The sequence below is a fragment of the Parambassis ranga genome, chromosome 22, assembly GCF_900634625.1.
Source record: "Parambassis ranga chromosome 22, fParRan2.1, whole genome shotgun sequence".
Classification (NCBI taxonomy): Eukaryota; Metazoa; Chordata; class Actinopteri; family Ambassidae; genus Parambassis; species Parambassis ranga.
The window spans coordinates 6,261,167-6,274,066 of NC_041042.1; the positions used below are offsets into that span (position 1 = coordinate 6,261,167).

General features: G+C 40.2%; 3 protein-coding genes across 3 annotated transcripts; all 3 read left to right on the forward strand.

Moving 5' to 3' along the window:
- The first annotated feature begins 978 nt into the window (after nucleotides 1-978).
- Nucleotides 979-4,317, forward strand: cfap99 (cilia and flagella associated protein 99). The gene is made up of 15 exons (XM_028395981.1): nucleotides 979-1,092; nucleotides 1,168-1,312; nucleotides 1,387-1,481; nucleotides 1,561-1,667; nucleotides 1,752-1,929; nucleotides 2,021-2,101; nucleotides 2,233-2,301; nucleotides 2,455-2,541; nucleotides 2,629-2,711; nucleotides 2,820-3,024; nucleotides 3,165-3,306; nucleotides 3,378-3,529; nucleotides 3,607-3,812; nucleotides 3,908-4,103; nucleotides 4,212-4,317. Exons 1-15 carry the CDS (start codon nucleotides 979-981, stop codon nucleotides 4,275-4,277), a joined length of 1,926 nt encoding a protein of 641 aa, XP_028251782.1. The 3' UTR covers nucleotides 4,278-4,317.
- An 821-nt stretch (nucleotides 4,318-5,138) lies between these two features.
- LOC114427679 (multiple epidermal growth factor-like domains protein 11) lies at nucleotides 5,139-10,117 on the forward strand. The gene is made up of 9 exons (XM_028395864.1): nucleotides 5,139-5,290; nucleotides 6,354-6,527; nucleotides 6,683-6,821; nucleotides 6,917-7,005; nucleotides 7,095-7,158; nucleotides 8,073-8,161; nucleotides 8,271-8,383; nucleotides 8,462-8,618; nucleotides 9,136-10,117. The coding sequence occupies exons 1-9, from the start codon at nucleotides 5,242-5,244 to the stop codon at nucleotides 9,291-9,293; spliced, it is 1,032 nt and encodes a 343-aa protein (XP_028251665.1). The 5' UTR covers nucleotides 5,139-5,241; the 3' UTR covers nucleotides 9,294-10,117.
- Nucleotides 10,118-11,478: 1,361 nt separating this feature from the next.
- On the forward strand, nucleotides 11,479-12,870 carry mrpl35 (mitochondrial ribosomal protein L35). Its single transcript, XM_028396279.1, has 4 exons — nucleotides 11,479-11,560; nucleotides 11,776-11,941; nucleotides 12,387-12,531; nucleotides 12,618-12,870. Exons 1-4 carry the CDS (start codon nucleotides 11,530-11,532, stop codon nucleotides 12,804-12,806), a joined length of 531 nt encoding a protein of 176 aa, XP_028252080.1. The 5' UTR covers nucleotides 11,479-11,529; the 3' UTR covers nucleotides 12,807-12,870.
- Nucleotides 12,871-12,900: the final 30 nt, after the last annotated feature.

The window sequence follows — 12,900 nt, forward strand, 5'->3', positions numbered from 1 at the left end:
AAATCTCTGGATAGTTTTCTATCTTTAACCTAACCTAAACCGTTTTCTTCTGGTCAATATCCAGCAAAGCCACTCTCAAAGCCAATCACTGACTATTTTTACACAAATACAAATTTCAGTCCCACAAATTACAAATGTGAAAACCATACCTTATAGGCCAAGAGTGTAAACTATATGAAATATTTTATATGTAGGCTACCAGTTTAATGTCATTTCTGACAGCAGAATGCCAAACCAATAACTTTGTTTACACACCCACAAACAAAATCAGATTATGCTAATCAGATTAAGGCAGGAAATCAGATGATGCATAGCGGGACTGGGCTAAAATCCAAGTTTGCATGTGATTTAGTTCAGTACTAATCAGCTTTTTCCCCCTTAACACCCTTAAAACACAGATGTGACGTGAGTCACCATTCAGTTTTAGATTTTACATATAGCACATATTTGTAAATATAACTCTTAGTGGTGCTGCCTTTATCTTGTGAATTCCAGTTGTTGGCTATTTATCATATCAATTTGATTATTTTGCGCCCGTCCTAACATTTCCAATAGCACGTGAAAGTAGCCCTGGGTTCGCACAGACGTCACAACATGCTACGTCATATTTATTGTTATGGCAGCCAACAAAGGATCAGGATGTTACACGTAATCTGCTTGGATTAAAAACATGGATGCTTTTATATGTTGAACAAACAAGTCAATAATAAGGCACACGTTAATTTACGACGATGTTTAGTGCTTTACGATTTATTTTCATTTCGAGCTGCCATACCGTTCTGTTGACGATTGTTTTATGTTGCCTAGCAACGGACGAACGCCGGCTGCTCTTTGACTTTTACTGGAAATATTTAGCCTGCTTTCTTTGAATCTGTTGGTCTTCTGAGGACAGCCGAGCTAATCTGTTTCTACACACATATGTGTGAGCTTTGATCCAGCAGACTTTTTTTTTTGCACGGTTTTGTGGTGGATTTAAAAATGCCATTACGCTACGGGTCACTTGTAAAGGAAGCCATTGTGTTACTAGATAGGTTCACTGAGGGCAGACAATGTTTGGATGACTTTATAGAAGATGCTGTAAAAGATCTGCAGGTATGTAAACGCAGATCCTGTGACGCTCGCTCTGAAGTCGGTCTGTCACAATGCCACATTTCTTATGTGTTACAGAACATAGACACACTGCAGAGGAAGTTTATACTTGATGTCGTCTCCGGCTGTGTTGAACGCCAAAAGTTACTGGATGTAGTTATTGATGCTTTCTATGGCCAGAATAGGACATGCCTGTCCAGAGGTGACCGCAGCCACTTTATCAGTAAGTAAAATAATTGCTGCTACATAATATATTATATATATATATATATATATTAATATCATGTTGCTTCTCAGTTATCTGTTACCTTGCCACATTTGCTCTTGATGACCTTGGATTTCAGCAGTTTAGCAACATTGTCAAATCTTTGGACCTCAAGAAGATGCAGAGAGTAAGTCTTTTCTAAACAGCTCTCAGCTAACTCTCAAGGTGGGATCTGTTTAATTGTGTGTTTTGTTTTGTTTTGTTAGTTCTTGGGTTTCTTCTTCCCAAACCTCACAACATGGATACAAGATGAGTGGAATAGCATCTATGATGCTGCCTTTGTGGAGAAAAACTTGATCGGTCCTCTGGTCAGGTCAGAAAAAGAATATACAGGAAAATATATCTTAGGATGTGTATGTTAATCCGAAGTGAAATAACAATGCTGTGTTTCCTATAGGTGGCGCCCTCAGATTGATGCACTCATGGACCAGCTTGCTGTCAAAATATCTCAAGAGAATCAGTTAAAGCAAGCACCTGTCAAAATCACGCAGCCAAACGAGTTTGCCCTCACCAAACCCAAACCTCGACCTCTGCCTCTGCCAGAGCCCATCCCACAGCAGGAGAAACCCAAACCGGTCAGGCTCAATTCTTCTCTTGTTTTTCTCAGCAGCATAAAGTGTATATCATTTATCTTTGTATCATTCACAAGGCTTTTGTTTTTTCAAGGCACCAAGCAGCACCTACAGGCCACCAAAGGAGACAGAGATAATCAAAGATATTAAACAAAAGAACCATCAAAAGGCGCAGGTACATTCTCTGCTTTTGCTTATTATATTTTATAAAAAATACAAAATTGTTTTACTCAACCATCAATACTGGAGGTTTTTTTTAATTCCTGCCATTGTAATAACTTATTGTTTGTTTGTTTTTTACTAAAGGAACTTCTGTATGAGGCAAATATGAAACAGTTCCGATGTGTAAATCCACCAAAGTCTGAACACACAGAGGTACATACTTCACAACACTATTGATTTCGACAAGGGGAGTTCTCCTCTTGTTCTCCCCCTGAATAACTGACTGAAGTTTAGCATTTATTTCTAAACTAAATTAAATTCCAGCATAGCTCCCATTTTTGCTGAACCATGACTGTTATTTTGCAGAGTGTGATGTCCCGGACTGAGGGTGACTTTGACTCAAAGCCAAAGATGAAATCATCTGATTACTCCGGGCCTCCTTCCAGTCAGAAGGTGAGATGTAATAGTTTGCTTCAGTGGATCAGTCTTCAGCATAACACCAGCAAATGTAATGAGTGTGTGTCATTTGAATTCTGGCAGGCTGTCCCCATCAAGCTCAACAACGCAGCTATTCTGAGGAGAGAGGCACTATTTGACCGTCAGTTGGAGAAGGAGATGCAGAGGTACATTTAGCTGACCATGTGTGACTAAATGTTGCTGGATCTCAGGTAGGCCACTGACTGACTGACTGAAGCAATTGACCCTTATGTATTTGTTGTTTGGTAACCAAGAATAAAGCAGCTGGTTCAAGGGGCACGTGAGCCCTCATCTTTCCTCGAGTGGCAGAAGGAGATGCTGGAGAAGGACCATCAGGAGAAACTCCTCATGATGGAGCGCAGACGCTTGGAGGGATGCATCAGTGAAGAAGCGTCAGCTCTGACCCGCCAAGAAGTAATGGAACGCAACCAGAAGATCGCTCAGCTAAAGCGAGAAGAGGTAGGAAAAGACCACACAGTGTTCTGAAGTTTGTAAATAGAAGGTAATTATACAAAGCGTGCTCTTTCCCACAAATATCCTTACCAGCATGCTTGAAAATTGTTTTTCATGGTTGCCTTGTTTGTTTGTTTTTTTTATAGACAGCTAAACTGATGCAAAGATATGCACAGAAAAGGCTGCAGGAGGAAAATGAGATGAGAGACCTGGTGCAACTAGTGGCAGAAGGCCACAAGAATTCAAAAGCTGCAAAACAGAAGCTACAGAAATTAAAGCAAACAATAGGTACAACATCTAACACAAAGAGTATTCTCCATATTTTCCTGTTCTCATCAATTTCATGCCACATTCCACAGTGAAAGAAGTTTCAGAACAAAGTCAGGAGCTCCTTCGTCAAGCACTGGAGGAGGCGCAGGCAGAGCTCAGCAGAAAATTTGAAATCATAAAAGAAATTCGTACCATTCAATCGCTTTCCCATGTCAGAGTTAAGAATTTTAATGACACAGTGGTGAGTGAAAGAAAAGAAGCATGTCATGCATTATTTCACATACACACAGATCTCACTGTTGATTTGTACTGTGTCAGACTGCAGGTCATGCGCTTATGGTAGAAATGTCCCTAGCTGAGCTGAAGGAAAGGCTGGCCCTTCTGAAGGAGGCACGGCAAACAGAGGAGCAGGAGAGGCGGAAGCACATCCTGGAGGAGAAGCAGAAACAGAAGCAGCTGCTGCAAGAGAAGCTGGACAACATTGAGCTTCACAGCAGAATCCTGACACAGGCTGCTGTCATCAGGTCAGCAATATGTCAGGCTCTGCCTGGATTATAGCATCACAGAACATGTAAACATAGAAATGTGACATGCACATTCATGTTTTGGCTTGTGGCAGGAAAGAGGAGAGGAAAGCCAAGCTGGATGTCTTTCAGAAGGCTGTGGCTGAGGATGAGACGGTTTTGGCTCTACACAAGAAACTTGTAGAGAAAAAACAAGCGCGCCAAAGACTGAAGCAAATTGAAAGCAGCAAGGCTAGACCCTCTAAACAGGCAGCAGCACCCACTGCTTGCAGCACAGGGACACACAATCAAGTGAGTATCCACAACAGAGAAGATAAAATGACTTCTATTGATAAGTGAGCTGTGTCTTTCAATCTAGCAGCAGTAATAACATCCTAACGCATCTGTCTCCTTCACCAGAGAAAGGTGAAAACCTGGGAAGAACTGGAGCAAAGCTTAGAGCACTACATCGAAGACACTCCTTAGACACATTTTCTATTAAAAGTGCTGCAAATATATATAAATAGAATGTAGTTGTTTATATGTATTTGTTTATAGCAAACAACAATGAATGGCAGTTTTACATGGAAGGGATAATATGCTGTGAGCCAGTCATTTTGGCAATTTAACCCTGACAGTGATGACTGGATCTGTGTACAATAATGCTGCTTATTATACTATTAAAAATACATATATACAAAAATAACATTTTGCAGAGTGGACATGGTCCTGCCTCCATCATCAGAACATCAGAACCACAATACTTAGCAACAGACCACAGAATTCACACCACAGCTGTGTCATAATGCAGTTCTAATACTCTGTTACTGTATGCTGTTACCGTGCACATGTGTACAGTACAAAGCTCAAAAAGGGAAGTGGACCTTCAACTCATGACTCATGTGGAACAATGTTATTTCTGTGCCTTGGAAACATGATAGCATACTGTATTGTACAACATGCCACTTATTATTCAACAGTCAAGTGTCCTATGAAGATTTCCCCCACAACTCCCTCCACAACTCCCCAGAAACAATGGAGTATTACAGTATTAATGCAGTCATTTTTCAGTGATGGTATACAGCTTATTATTTTCACTTTATTACTTCTTCTTCTAGTTTTAAACAATTATTATGCAATGGATTCTAAATAGTTTTCAGTCTCCTGCACCCAATGAATAAGGGTTTTAATGACTGGAGAGAAAGTGCTGCCCCTGCTGGCTGTTCCTCATAATAACAGATCTTGAATCAAGTCCATTTTACTCAGTTCCCCCCCTCTAAAGCAAAATCACATGATGCGTATTTTGTCATATGACACTGATGAGAGAACTCATTCCCCTGAGAGAGCTTTACAGACGACCTCAGTGAAAACAAAGGCAGCCTGAACACTTGTCAGTGATGAAATGCTGTAGACAAACACTGTTTGCTGGTAGTACTCAGTAATCTGGAGGATGGACTGTCGGAGAGTTCTGCCTGCCATAGCCGCTGCTTGTTTCATAGGTAAGTTTAGATTTATATTGAGAAAAATGCTATAATCCTGCTGAACTCTGGCAAAAGACATCATGACAGGGATATCATAGTAGATATACCATGAGGTTAGAATCACTATCCCAGTTTTATTGTGGATGGTTGTTGTGGAATAAACAAAATCTTCAAATAACAAAGCTAAATCTAGACATATCTGTGATGATTGTCTTCTAGTTAATTTCTCACTTTGCTTTACGTTGCTGTGGTGACTGTTTGAGCAGAAATGTTCAGTGTTAACAGCAGATTTTTTTTCACACTGTAGTGGTATTTTAAAATATGTTTTCTCACAGTGGTGGGCATTTCAACTTATGAGAGTTTAGGAGAGAAGTGTTGCCAGCCCCAGAGAGACTGCAGCTGCAGTAAAATCACATGACCGTCTTTCTGAATAACTGCATTTCATGAGGAGGATGGCTCGTATTCAAGAAAGCACTTAAGCACATGGCTTATGTGATTATCACCACAATATGGGCTCTGTTTTGCTGATGTGCTTATTATGGCTTCATTTCTTTAACTTAAGATTTTGTGGAATGGGTTAAAAATACCCAAACAAAAGCAGAAAAAATGTTTCTGCCTCACATAGCTTAGCTGTATACTAGTTCTAGCAGATCTTCAGGGGGGGAAACGTCAGAATAAACTCAAAAAGAACACAGAGCAGCAGACTGAAACAGGGAAAGTATTTACTTAGATACTGACTTCGTTCTATTTTGAAGTCAGACTGTGGTCAGAGTTTGTAACTTAATTTAATTAATTATTTAACACAAGAGAAAATATTTCCCTTTAAGGCTCCAAAAAGGCTTAGGTCCTGCTAATCCTTTGTGATATTTTGCGATTGCATTGCCAGTGCTGTTTTAAATCTTCAGATTAGATTTGCATGATCTCTGCAGCAGGTCAGATGCTGGTTGAAAAACAACGTTCTTGCTTCCATTTCTTACAAGCTCTGCAACTTTACTAGTACATTTTGGGTTTTTTTTTGTGTGCATTTATTTGTCTCCTGCCAGATGTCACATGTGAACCACCCAGTGTTCTTCTATTCCAGGCATGGTGGTGAGCCAGACCACACTGACTCCTGCTGTGATGAACACCACCATCATCGAGAATGTGACTGGTCTGACTGTAACACCCGTGACTTTCAGCAGCACAACCCCAGGCTGTTTGGCTTTCAACCTTTCTTCTTGTGAGCCCTGTGCACCGGGGTCACAATACGACAACAGTGAGTCGTTTTTCGGTCATCTGCAACATGTCCTCACAAAACATGCCAGATTTGGAGCCACTAGTTTACTCAATCATATATGAGTACATTAATGGATCAACACATTCTACTCTTCACTTTTTGAAAACTATAAAACAGCTCTCATCCCTTCACAGACACCCTGCTGTGCACATGTTGTTCTGATCCTGGGCTGTGTGCATTCCCTGGAGCCTGCCTGCCATGTTCTAGGGGGTTCTATCAGCCACTAGCTGGACAGCAACAGTGTCTGCCCTGCAACCGGGGTTTCTACACCAAGTAATGATTCCAAGAAATTCTACATTCTTTTATGTCACAATTTACTCAAAACCAGTAAGTTTCTTGTATAAATTGTGTAATTGTATATTTTACAGTTTCACTGGAAGCCCATTATGCCTCCCCTGCCCTGCCGGTACCATCAATAATAACACTGGTCAAGAAAGTTGCACAAGTTGTCCACCAGGTGTGTTAGTCATAACTCATCATTGTGCTATGTATATTAAAATAACCTGTCATTTTTAAATGTCAAGATCTCAACACTACTGCTTTCAGGTTCCTTTGCATCACAGCAGAGTTCTACTTCATGTGCACCATGTGCACTGGGGAGTTTTTGCAAGTAAGTTTCATTTGAATGTCATCAGGATCCTGTTTCTATTGTTGTTGTTGTTGTTGTGCTGTAACCAGGATCCAGAAATCAGAGTGTGAATATCTCTCTGTTTGGAAAATTACTCAGCTAACCAACGAATTGATCATCACATGCTTTCATCATCTCATGGCTCTACTTCACAGCAAAGATACTCCCACACACACGGACACAGCAGAGCTGCTTCTTTGAGTTATCAGAAGTACACATAAACATAAATAGCATGTAATATGCTTTGAGGGCATATTAGCTCTGAAAACTATTAGGAAGTTTGTTGTGTTAATCTGAGATACGTATGACAGCAGGTTATCTAAGGCATTTCTGTAGATTCCCAGACTAGATGTTATATGTAGTTATTTCATATTGTTTTCTCTTACAGCCACACACAAGAACAAGAAGTAAAGGGGGTCTTTTCAGACCTCATGTACATGCCATAGGGGGTTGAGACTAAAAACCACAAACACAGCTTTTTCATCCTGATTCTTGGGTTAACAAGACTTCACCTACAACAGAGCTTTGGCTCCTGTGCTAATAAAAGAGTCCCTCTGGTCAGTCCGTGCTTGCCTGCCAATACTCCTTCACTGCTGGTGTCCACCAGCAGGTTCTTGGGCTGCTGCCATGATGGGCAGTAATGTCTTTCTGGCCACAGCTCCATAGCTTAATTACAGTGGCTTTAAAATATTGTATTTAGATCTTGGACATTTCCATGTATTCTGGTCTATAATAATAACTCTTAATATACAGACACATGTGCCTGTTAGTGCTGTGAGACCAAGCTACATAAAAAACAACTTTGTGATTTCTCTCAGACTGTATCTAAACCACGTGCAGCCGTAAAAACCACAGTCATTTGTCCTTATATAATAATGTATTTTTCTCTCTGACAGCTCATCTGGTTGCTCTCAGTGCCAGATGTGCCCTGGAGGAACTGAGGCTCTGCAGATTGCTGCGAGAGGCTGCACACCATGTCGGCCAGGTAATTCATGCACATCCTGCAGGTGTAAAGCTATGGGGTTTTATTAGGTCATTTGTACGAGCACCTTACAACAGGGAACAGGAAGAAATGTGATTGTGGTTTTGAACAGGCATGCACAAGGCTTCCCATCAGACCATGTGTCAAATCTGTGGCAGTGGCTTCTACCAAATCCACTGGGGCCAGGAAAGCTGTGATATCTGCCCAGAGAATCACTACTGCCCTGTGAGTACTGATATCACGAGATATGCACAATGGAAAGATATTCTGAATGTCTGGTGACAGAGCATGTTGTTTTCCTAGAGCCCTGACGTGAACCCCATTCAGTGTCCAAGTGATGCTTTCTGTCCAGAGGGCAGCTTATCTCCAGGCTACTGTATGGAGACTTTCTTCCGCAAATCAGGGGACACTTGTGAACTGGCTCCTGTCACTATTGCACTGTTAGTTATTGGAGGAGGGGGTGAGTAGTAATACTAAAATATATGTTAAAACAGGCAAAAGAAGTATGGGTCAAGTTTTTATTTAGATATTCTTCAATAATACATTTTGTCTTTATTTCAATATGGTGTAAAGAATTGGTACCATGGTATTTTCCACTAACTAGGACTGTAATAAAGTGCAATTGTTGGATAAATGTAAAATAATATTACACATTCTGACTTCATCTTCCTGACTAAAAGTAGTCCAGTCAGCTTGTTAAGCTAATTAAATAGGACTTTCATGTGTTTTAATGGCAAATACTATATGCAGTGCAACTAATTTAATTTACAGCACTTTTGTGATTTCAGCTCAACATATATATTTTTGCTGATCTTTTTCAGTTTTACTGGAAACAGATTATTTTTGACCCTCACACTGATAATGAGCTATAATGAAATGAAACAGGAGTCATGCCCACATATCAATACACTCTTTGTGCTGGTCTGTGTTGTCCTCTAATGTCATCTGGGGTGTCTCTGTCTTTGTCTATTTTTCAGTGGCCTTGCTCTTCATTATTTTAATGGTTCTACGTCGGCGCAGAGACACTGATGGAGAGCTGACAGTAGCTCGGACTCCACTTTTACGCAAAGAACGACCTCAGGGTCGTTACTATGGCCTGCCCTGTGACGCAGAGCCTGTTTATGCAGGCTGGTGAAGCACTATAATACAAAACAAAAGAACTGACAGCAGAAAGCTGGTGCCTTCAGGATCATGTGACAACCCACCAGCTCTTTAAAGGTTCCATATGTAAGAATTTGAATATATGTAGGTAAGGTAACCAATTATTATTCCCCTACTTCCTCAGTTGCTTATAGCAAGGCAATTTCATACTGGACATTTTTTTTTTACAAATGCAAAAGAAGTCATGTTTATGTTTGCTCCTGAGTGAGTTGCCTCAGAGACAGTAGTTTGCTAGTATTTTGCTTCAGAGTACTTTAGCTAGCTAGCATGCAGATCGCTCAGATAGCTATAAAGGAACTGCACTGTATAGATTTGATGTCTGCTTCAAATGTTTCAGTGCAACTTCATCATATACTATTACTCAGGTAAACACTGTAATGAAAAGCTCGCAGTAGGATGCTGCTGCCATTCCCTTGACTGTGACATGTGTCACTAATGACCAGGATTTTTTAAATCTTGCATTAAGAACCTTTAATGTGGTACATTTGACTTAGAGGTTACAGGCAAGAAGAAGTCAATTATTTTGTGAATTTGTATAGTTTGTCACTGTTACAATTGTTCCACTCCGAGATAAATGGTCCCCTTGTACACTACATTATTGGATTATGAGCGGTATGCTGGAATGGTGAAACCAAGATGCATGCCAGGAATGGTGGGAACCCTTTTCTCTTATGAAAAGCACTTTTTTTTTACAGAGGCAATTGATTTAGTTTGCATTCATGTGGTAGACTAGTGGCTGCTTACATTAACTCATATCATTCCTCGGTGACAGAGGTGTAAACTGTGGTTAATGCCTTGTGTGTGTTTGTGTTTTTAAATTTGTTTATTGTATGTTATGTTTGTTGTTTCATAGAAATATTTGCTTAATGGATTTCCACTTGCTTTTTTAAAAGGATACATTTCTATGTGTTAAAACCTAAATAAAAATGATTTTAATTTCTAACATTTTCTGCTGTTTACACAACATTTTGCTCAGTTGGTGCACCACATCCTTGGTGGCATGGTGCAGCAATCAATAATTTCCTCAGATAAGTTAATGCATTTGCACAACATAACTTCTCTCCATCATTCATTATGGAAATCACAACATCATACCAGGTTTCTCTACATGAATTAACTATTGCTAACAAATGTAACCAACAAAAGCAGCATCATTGATAAAATCTACACAACACAGTATTAGCTATGAACATCTGGAGGACTTTAATTTGTGAATTATATTCTGTTAGTCCTGGGTTAATCAATATAAACTGACCAAGGAATAAACGATTTTTGATCAATCCTGTAACTCTATACTGCCTCTTAATCTGGTCCTACTAGCGGTACAAAGTGGTATTACATGAGGTTACGGTGCACGGCTAACAGATTAGCATGATAACTTCAGAATAGGCCTGAGTCTGCAATAACAAGACGTAGCCGCTGTTATTTGGTCACATTCTTTGATAAGTTTAGTCACTTTTGATTGTTTTAAAACAAGAACGGTTAGCTCACCTGCGAGCGTTCTTTGGTTGGCGACAGCCCGCAGGTTTATTAGCAGGTGAGCAGCTGGTTTTATAGGTGTGGCAGGGCAGGGTCTCCAAAGAAGTGACAACAAAGACCATACAAGTGCAGGAGTGAAGGGTGTATAAAAATGCTGCCCACAAACGGTGCGTTTGAGACTCCAGGACAACTGATTGACGCCTCAGGAAGTTAACTACAGAAAAAAGAAATCACACCTAGGTGTTATTATTAACATTATAATTGTTTATCTGTAAATATTTGTCCTGTCGTGGTTAGTAGTTGCACCTGTTAATGTCTTGCAGCGACAAATGAACATACAAACATCTATTCAGATATAGGAATCTGTACAGTTGTCAGACCAAATAAATAAGAAACGTGTTTCTAGTGTAGTTCCGCCGCACTGAGCATTTCTTTCCACATTAGGGAAGCATCCAGGAGGAAACTGTGACAAATGTCACATCTTAAGATCAGACACACATGTTTGAGTGTGACAGCCATAAAAAAAGACCAAATCAGCTGCAGGCTACAAGACTTTATACAACCCACATACACACAGAGAGAATTGGGATACAAAATCTGAAAATTACCTACAATTGCTAGATGGCGGTAACGCACCGCGAATCATTAAACACGGCAATGTACTGTAGCTGCCTAACAGTGAAGCTTGTCCAAACCGGACTCCGTACTTACGTAGGGCTTCAGAAGAAAACATGGCTGCCGCCTTAGCAAGAAGGCTGTCCGGTGTGTATCCACAATATGACATTGATATTTTTTTTTATTTCACTCGCTGTGATTCCGTAAATATTTAGTGGGTTATAATAAATATGTGTGCCTGTACTAAACACATCTATTTGTTGGTACAACTAGTAGCTAACTGTGTGCTTTAGCAAGCTAGCATCTCTGGCTAGGTCTTGTCTTTACTCCCCTCATGTTTTTGTTGTCCTTGTGTCTGACAGGTCTACTGAGGCCACTGTCTTTGGCAGCGTGTGCAAGGACACCACAAACTTGTCAGCTCTCCACCCTCATCCAGCCTACTCCTTTCTACAGCTCCGTTACAGCCGCTGTCTGCGTTCCTCTCCGGAGTGCATTGTGTCAGACACCCCGGTACAACGCACTGCAACGGTAAAGACCCAGAGGAGCACTCAGATATGAGTTTACATCTCAATTTTCTCCCTTTTTCTGGTGCATAGGACATGTTACTGTAGAGAAGTTATTGTTGGCACTGTACTTATCCCTTATAAGTTAAGTCTACAATGTATTAACCGCTATTGCCCAAATAAGTCATTTTTTTCTAGGAAAGAGTTTCACAGGATTAGTAAAACATTTGTTTGGAGCTTGTCTTGTGAGTTTTCAGGTAGAAGTTGACAAGAGTGACAATATCCACAAGATGCATGTGATTTACAGCAGCAGAGCATTCTATCATTATTTTCAATGCTATAAATACTTTTATTGAGTCAGAGGTAAAAGCTGTCCAGAATGAAAATTAAAATCACTAGTTGAATGATTTTTATGTTTTAACAGAAGTGATTTTTTTAAATAGTTATTCTCAATCTCTGTGTTGGTACAGGGTGTCAGCAATTGTTCCCAGTCTGACCCAGCAGCCAAGCAGAAGTCTGACATACTACAGTGTGAAGAAGGGAAAGAGGAAGTCTGTAAAATCAGTGACTGAAAGGTTCAAGAGGCTGCACTGTGGCCTTTGGTTAAGACGCAAGGTGTGTTCTATTTGTGTTTAAATGCCAGAATCATTCACCTAAAAATCGAGTTGTCATTCTAACTTCTCAGCTTTGTCTGTAAACAGGCTGGATACAAGAAGAAACTGTGGAAGAAGCTGCCTGCCCGAAAAAAGCGCCTGAGGGAAATTGTGTTCTGTAACAAAACACAGTCCAGGCTGTTGGATAAGATGACCACCTCTTTTTGGAAAAGAAGAAACTGGTACGTCGACGATCCGTACATGAAGTACCACGACCGGGTCAACCTTAAAGTGTAATTTCAAGTCTGCTTTAATATAATGTTGAACATATATCTAATAAACCCCTTTGTGTTAAATGAAACGTTTCATTTATTTTGAACAATAAATACAC

What these genes read in the sequence shown, in the direction of transcription:
- cfap99 (XM_028395981.1), top strand. Translation starts at nt 979, where the DNA reads ATGCCATTACGCTACGGGTCACTTGTAAAGGAAGCCATTGTGTTACTA. An exon ending in TTGGAGAAGGAGATGCAGAG is followed by an intron (nt 2,712 to 2,819) that starts GTACATTTAGCT and finishes TTGGTAACCAAG; the next exon opens with AATAAAGCAGCTGGTTCAAG. An exon ending in ACACAGGCTGCTGTCATCAG is followed by an intron (nt 3,813 to 3,907) that starts GTCAGCAATATG and finishes GGCTTGTGGCAG; the next exon opens with GAAAGAGGAGAGGAAAGCCA.
- LOC114427679 (XM_028395864.1), top strand. Translation starts at nt 5,242, where the DNA reads ATGGACTGTCGGAGAGTTCTGCCTGCCATAGCCGCTGCTTGTTTCATA. An exon ending in TTGCACAAGTTGTCCACCAG is followed by an intron (nt 7,006 to 7,094) that starts GTGTGTTAGTCA and finishes TACTGCTTTCAG; the next exon opens with GTTCCTTTGCATCACAGCAG. An exon ending in GCACTGGGGAGTTTTTGCAA is followed by an intron (nt 7,159 to 8,072) that starts GTAAGTTTCATT and finishes TCTCTCTGACAG; the next exon opens with CTCATCTGGTTGCTCTCAGT.
- mrpl35 (XM_028396279.1), top strand. Translation starts at nt 11,530, where the DNA reads ATGGCTGCCGCCTTAGCAAGAAGGCTGTCCG. An exon ending in CTTAGCAAGAAGGCTGTCCG is followed by an intron (nt 11,561 to 11,775) that starts GTGTGTATCCAC and finishes TGTGTCTGACAG; the next exon opens with GTCTACTGAGGCCACTGTCT. An exon ending in CGGTACAACGCACTGCAACG is followed by an intron (nt 11,942 to 12,386) that starts GTAAAGACCCAG and finishes GTGTTGGTACAG; the next exon opens with GGTGTCAGCAATTGTTCCCA.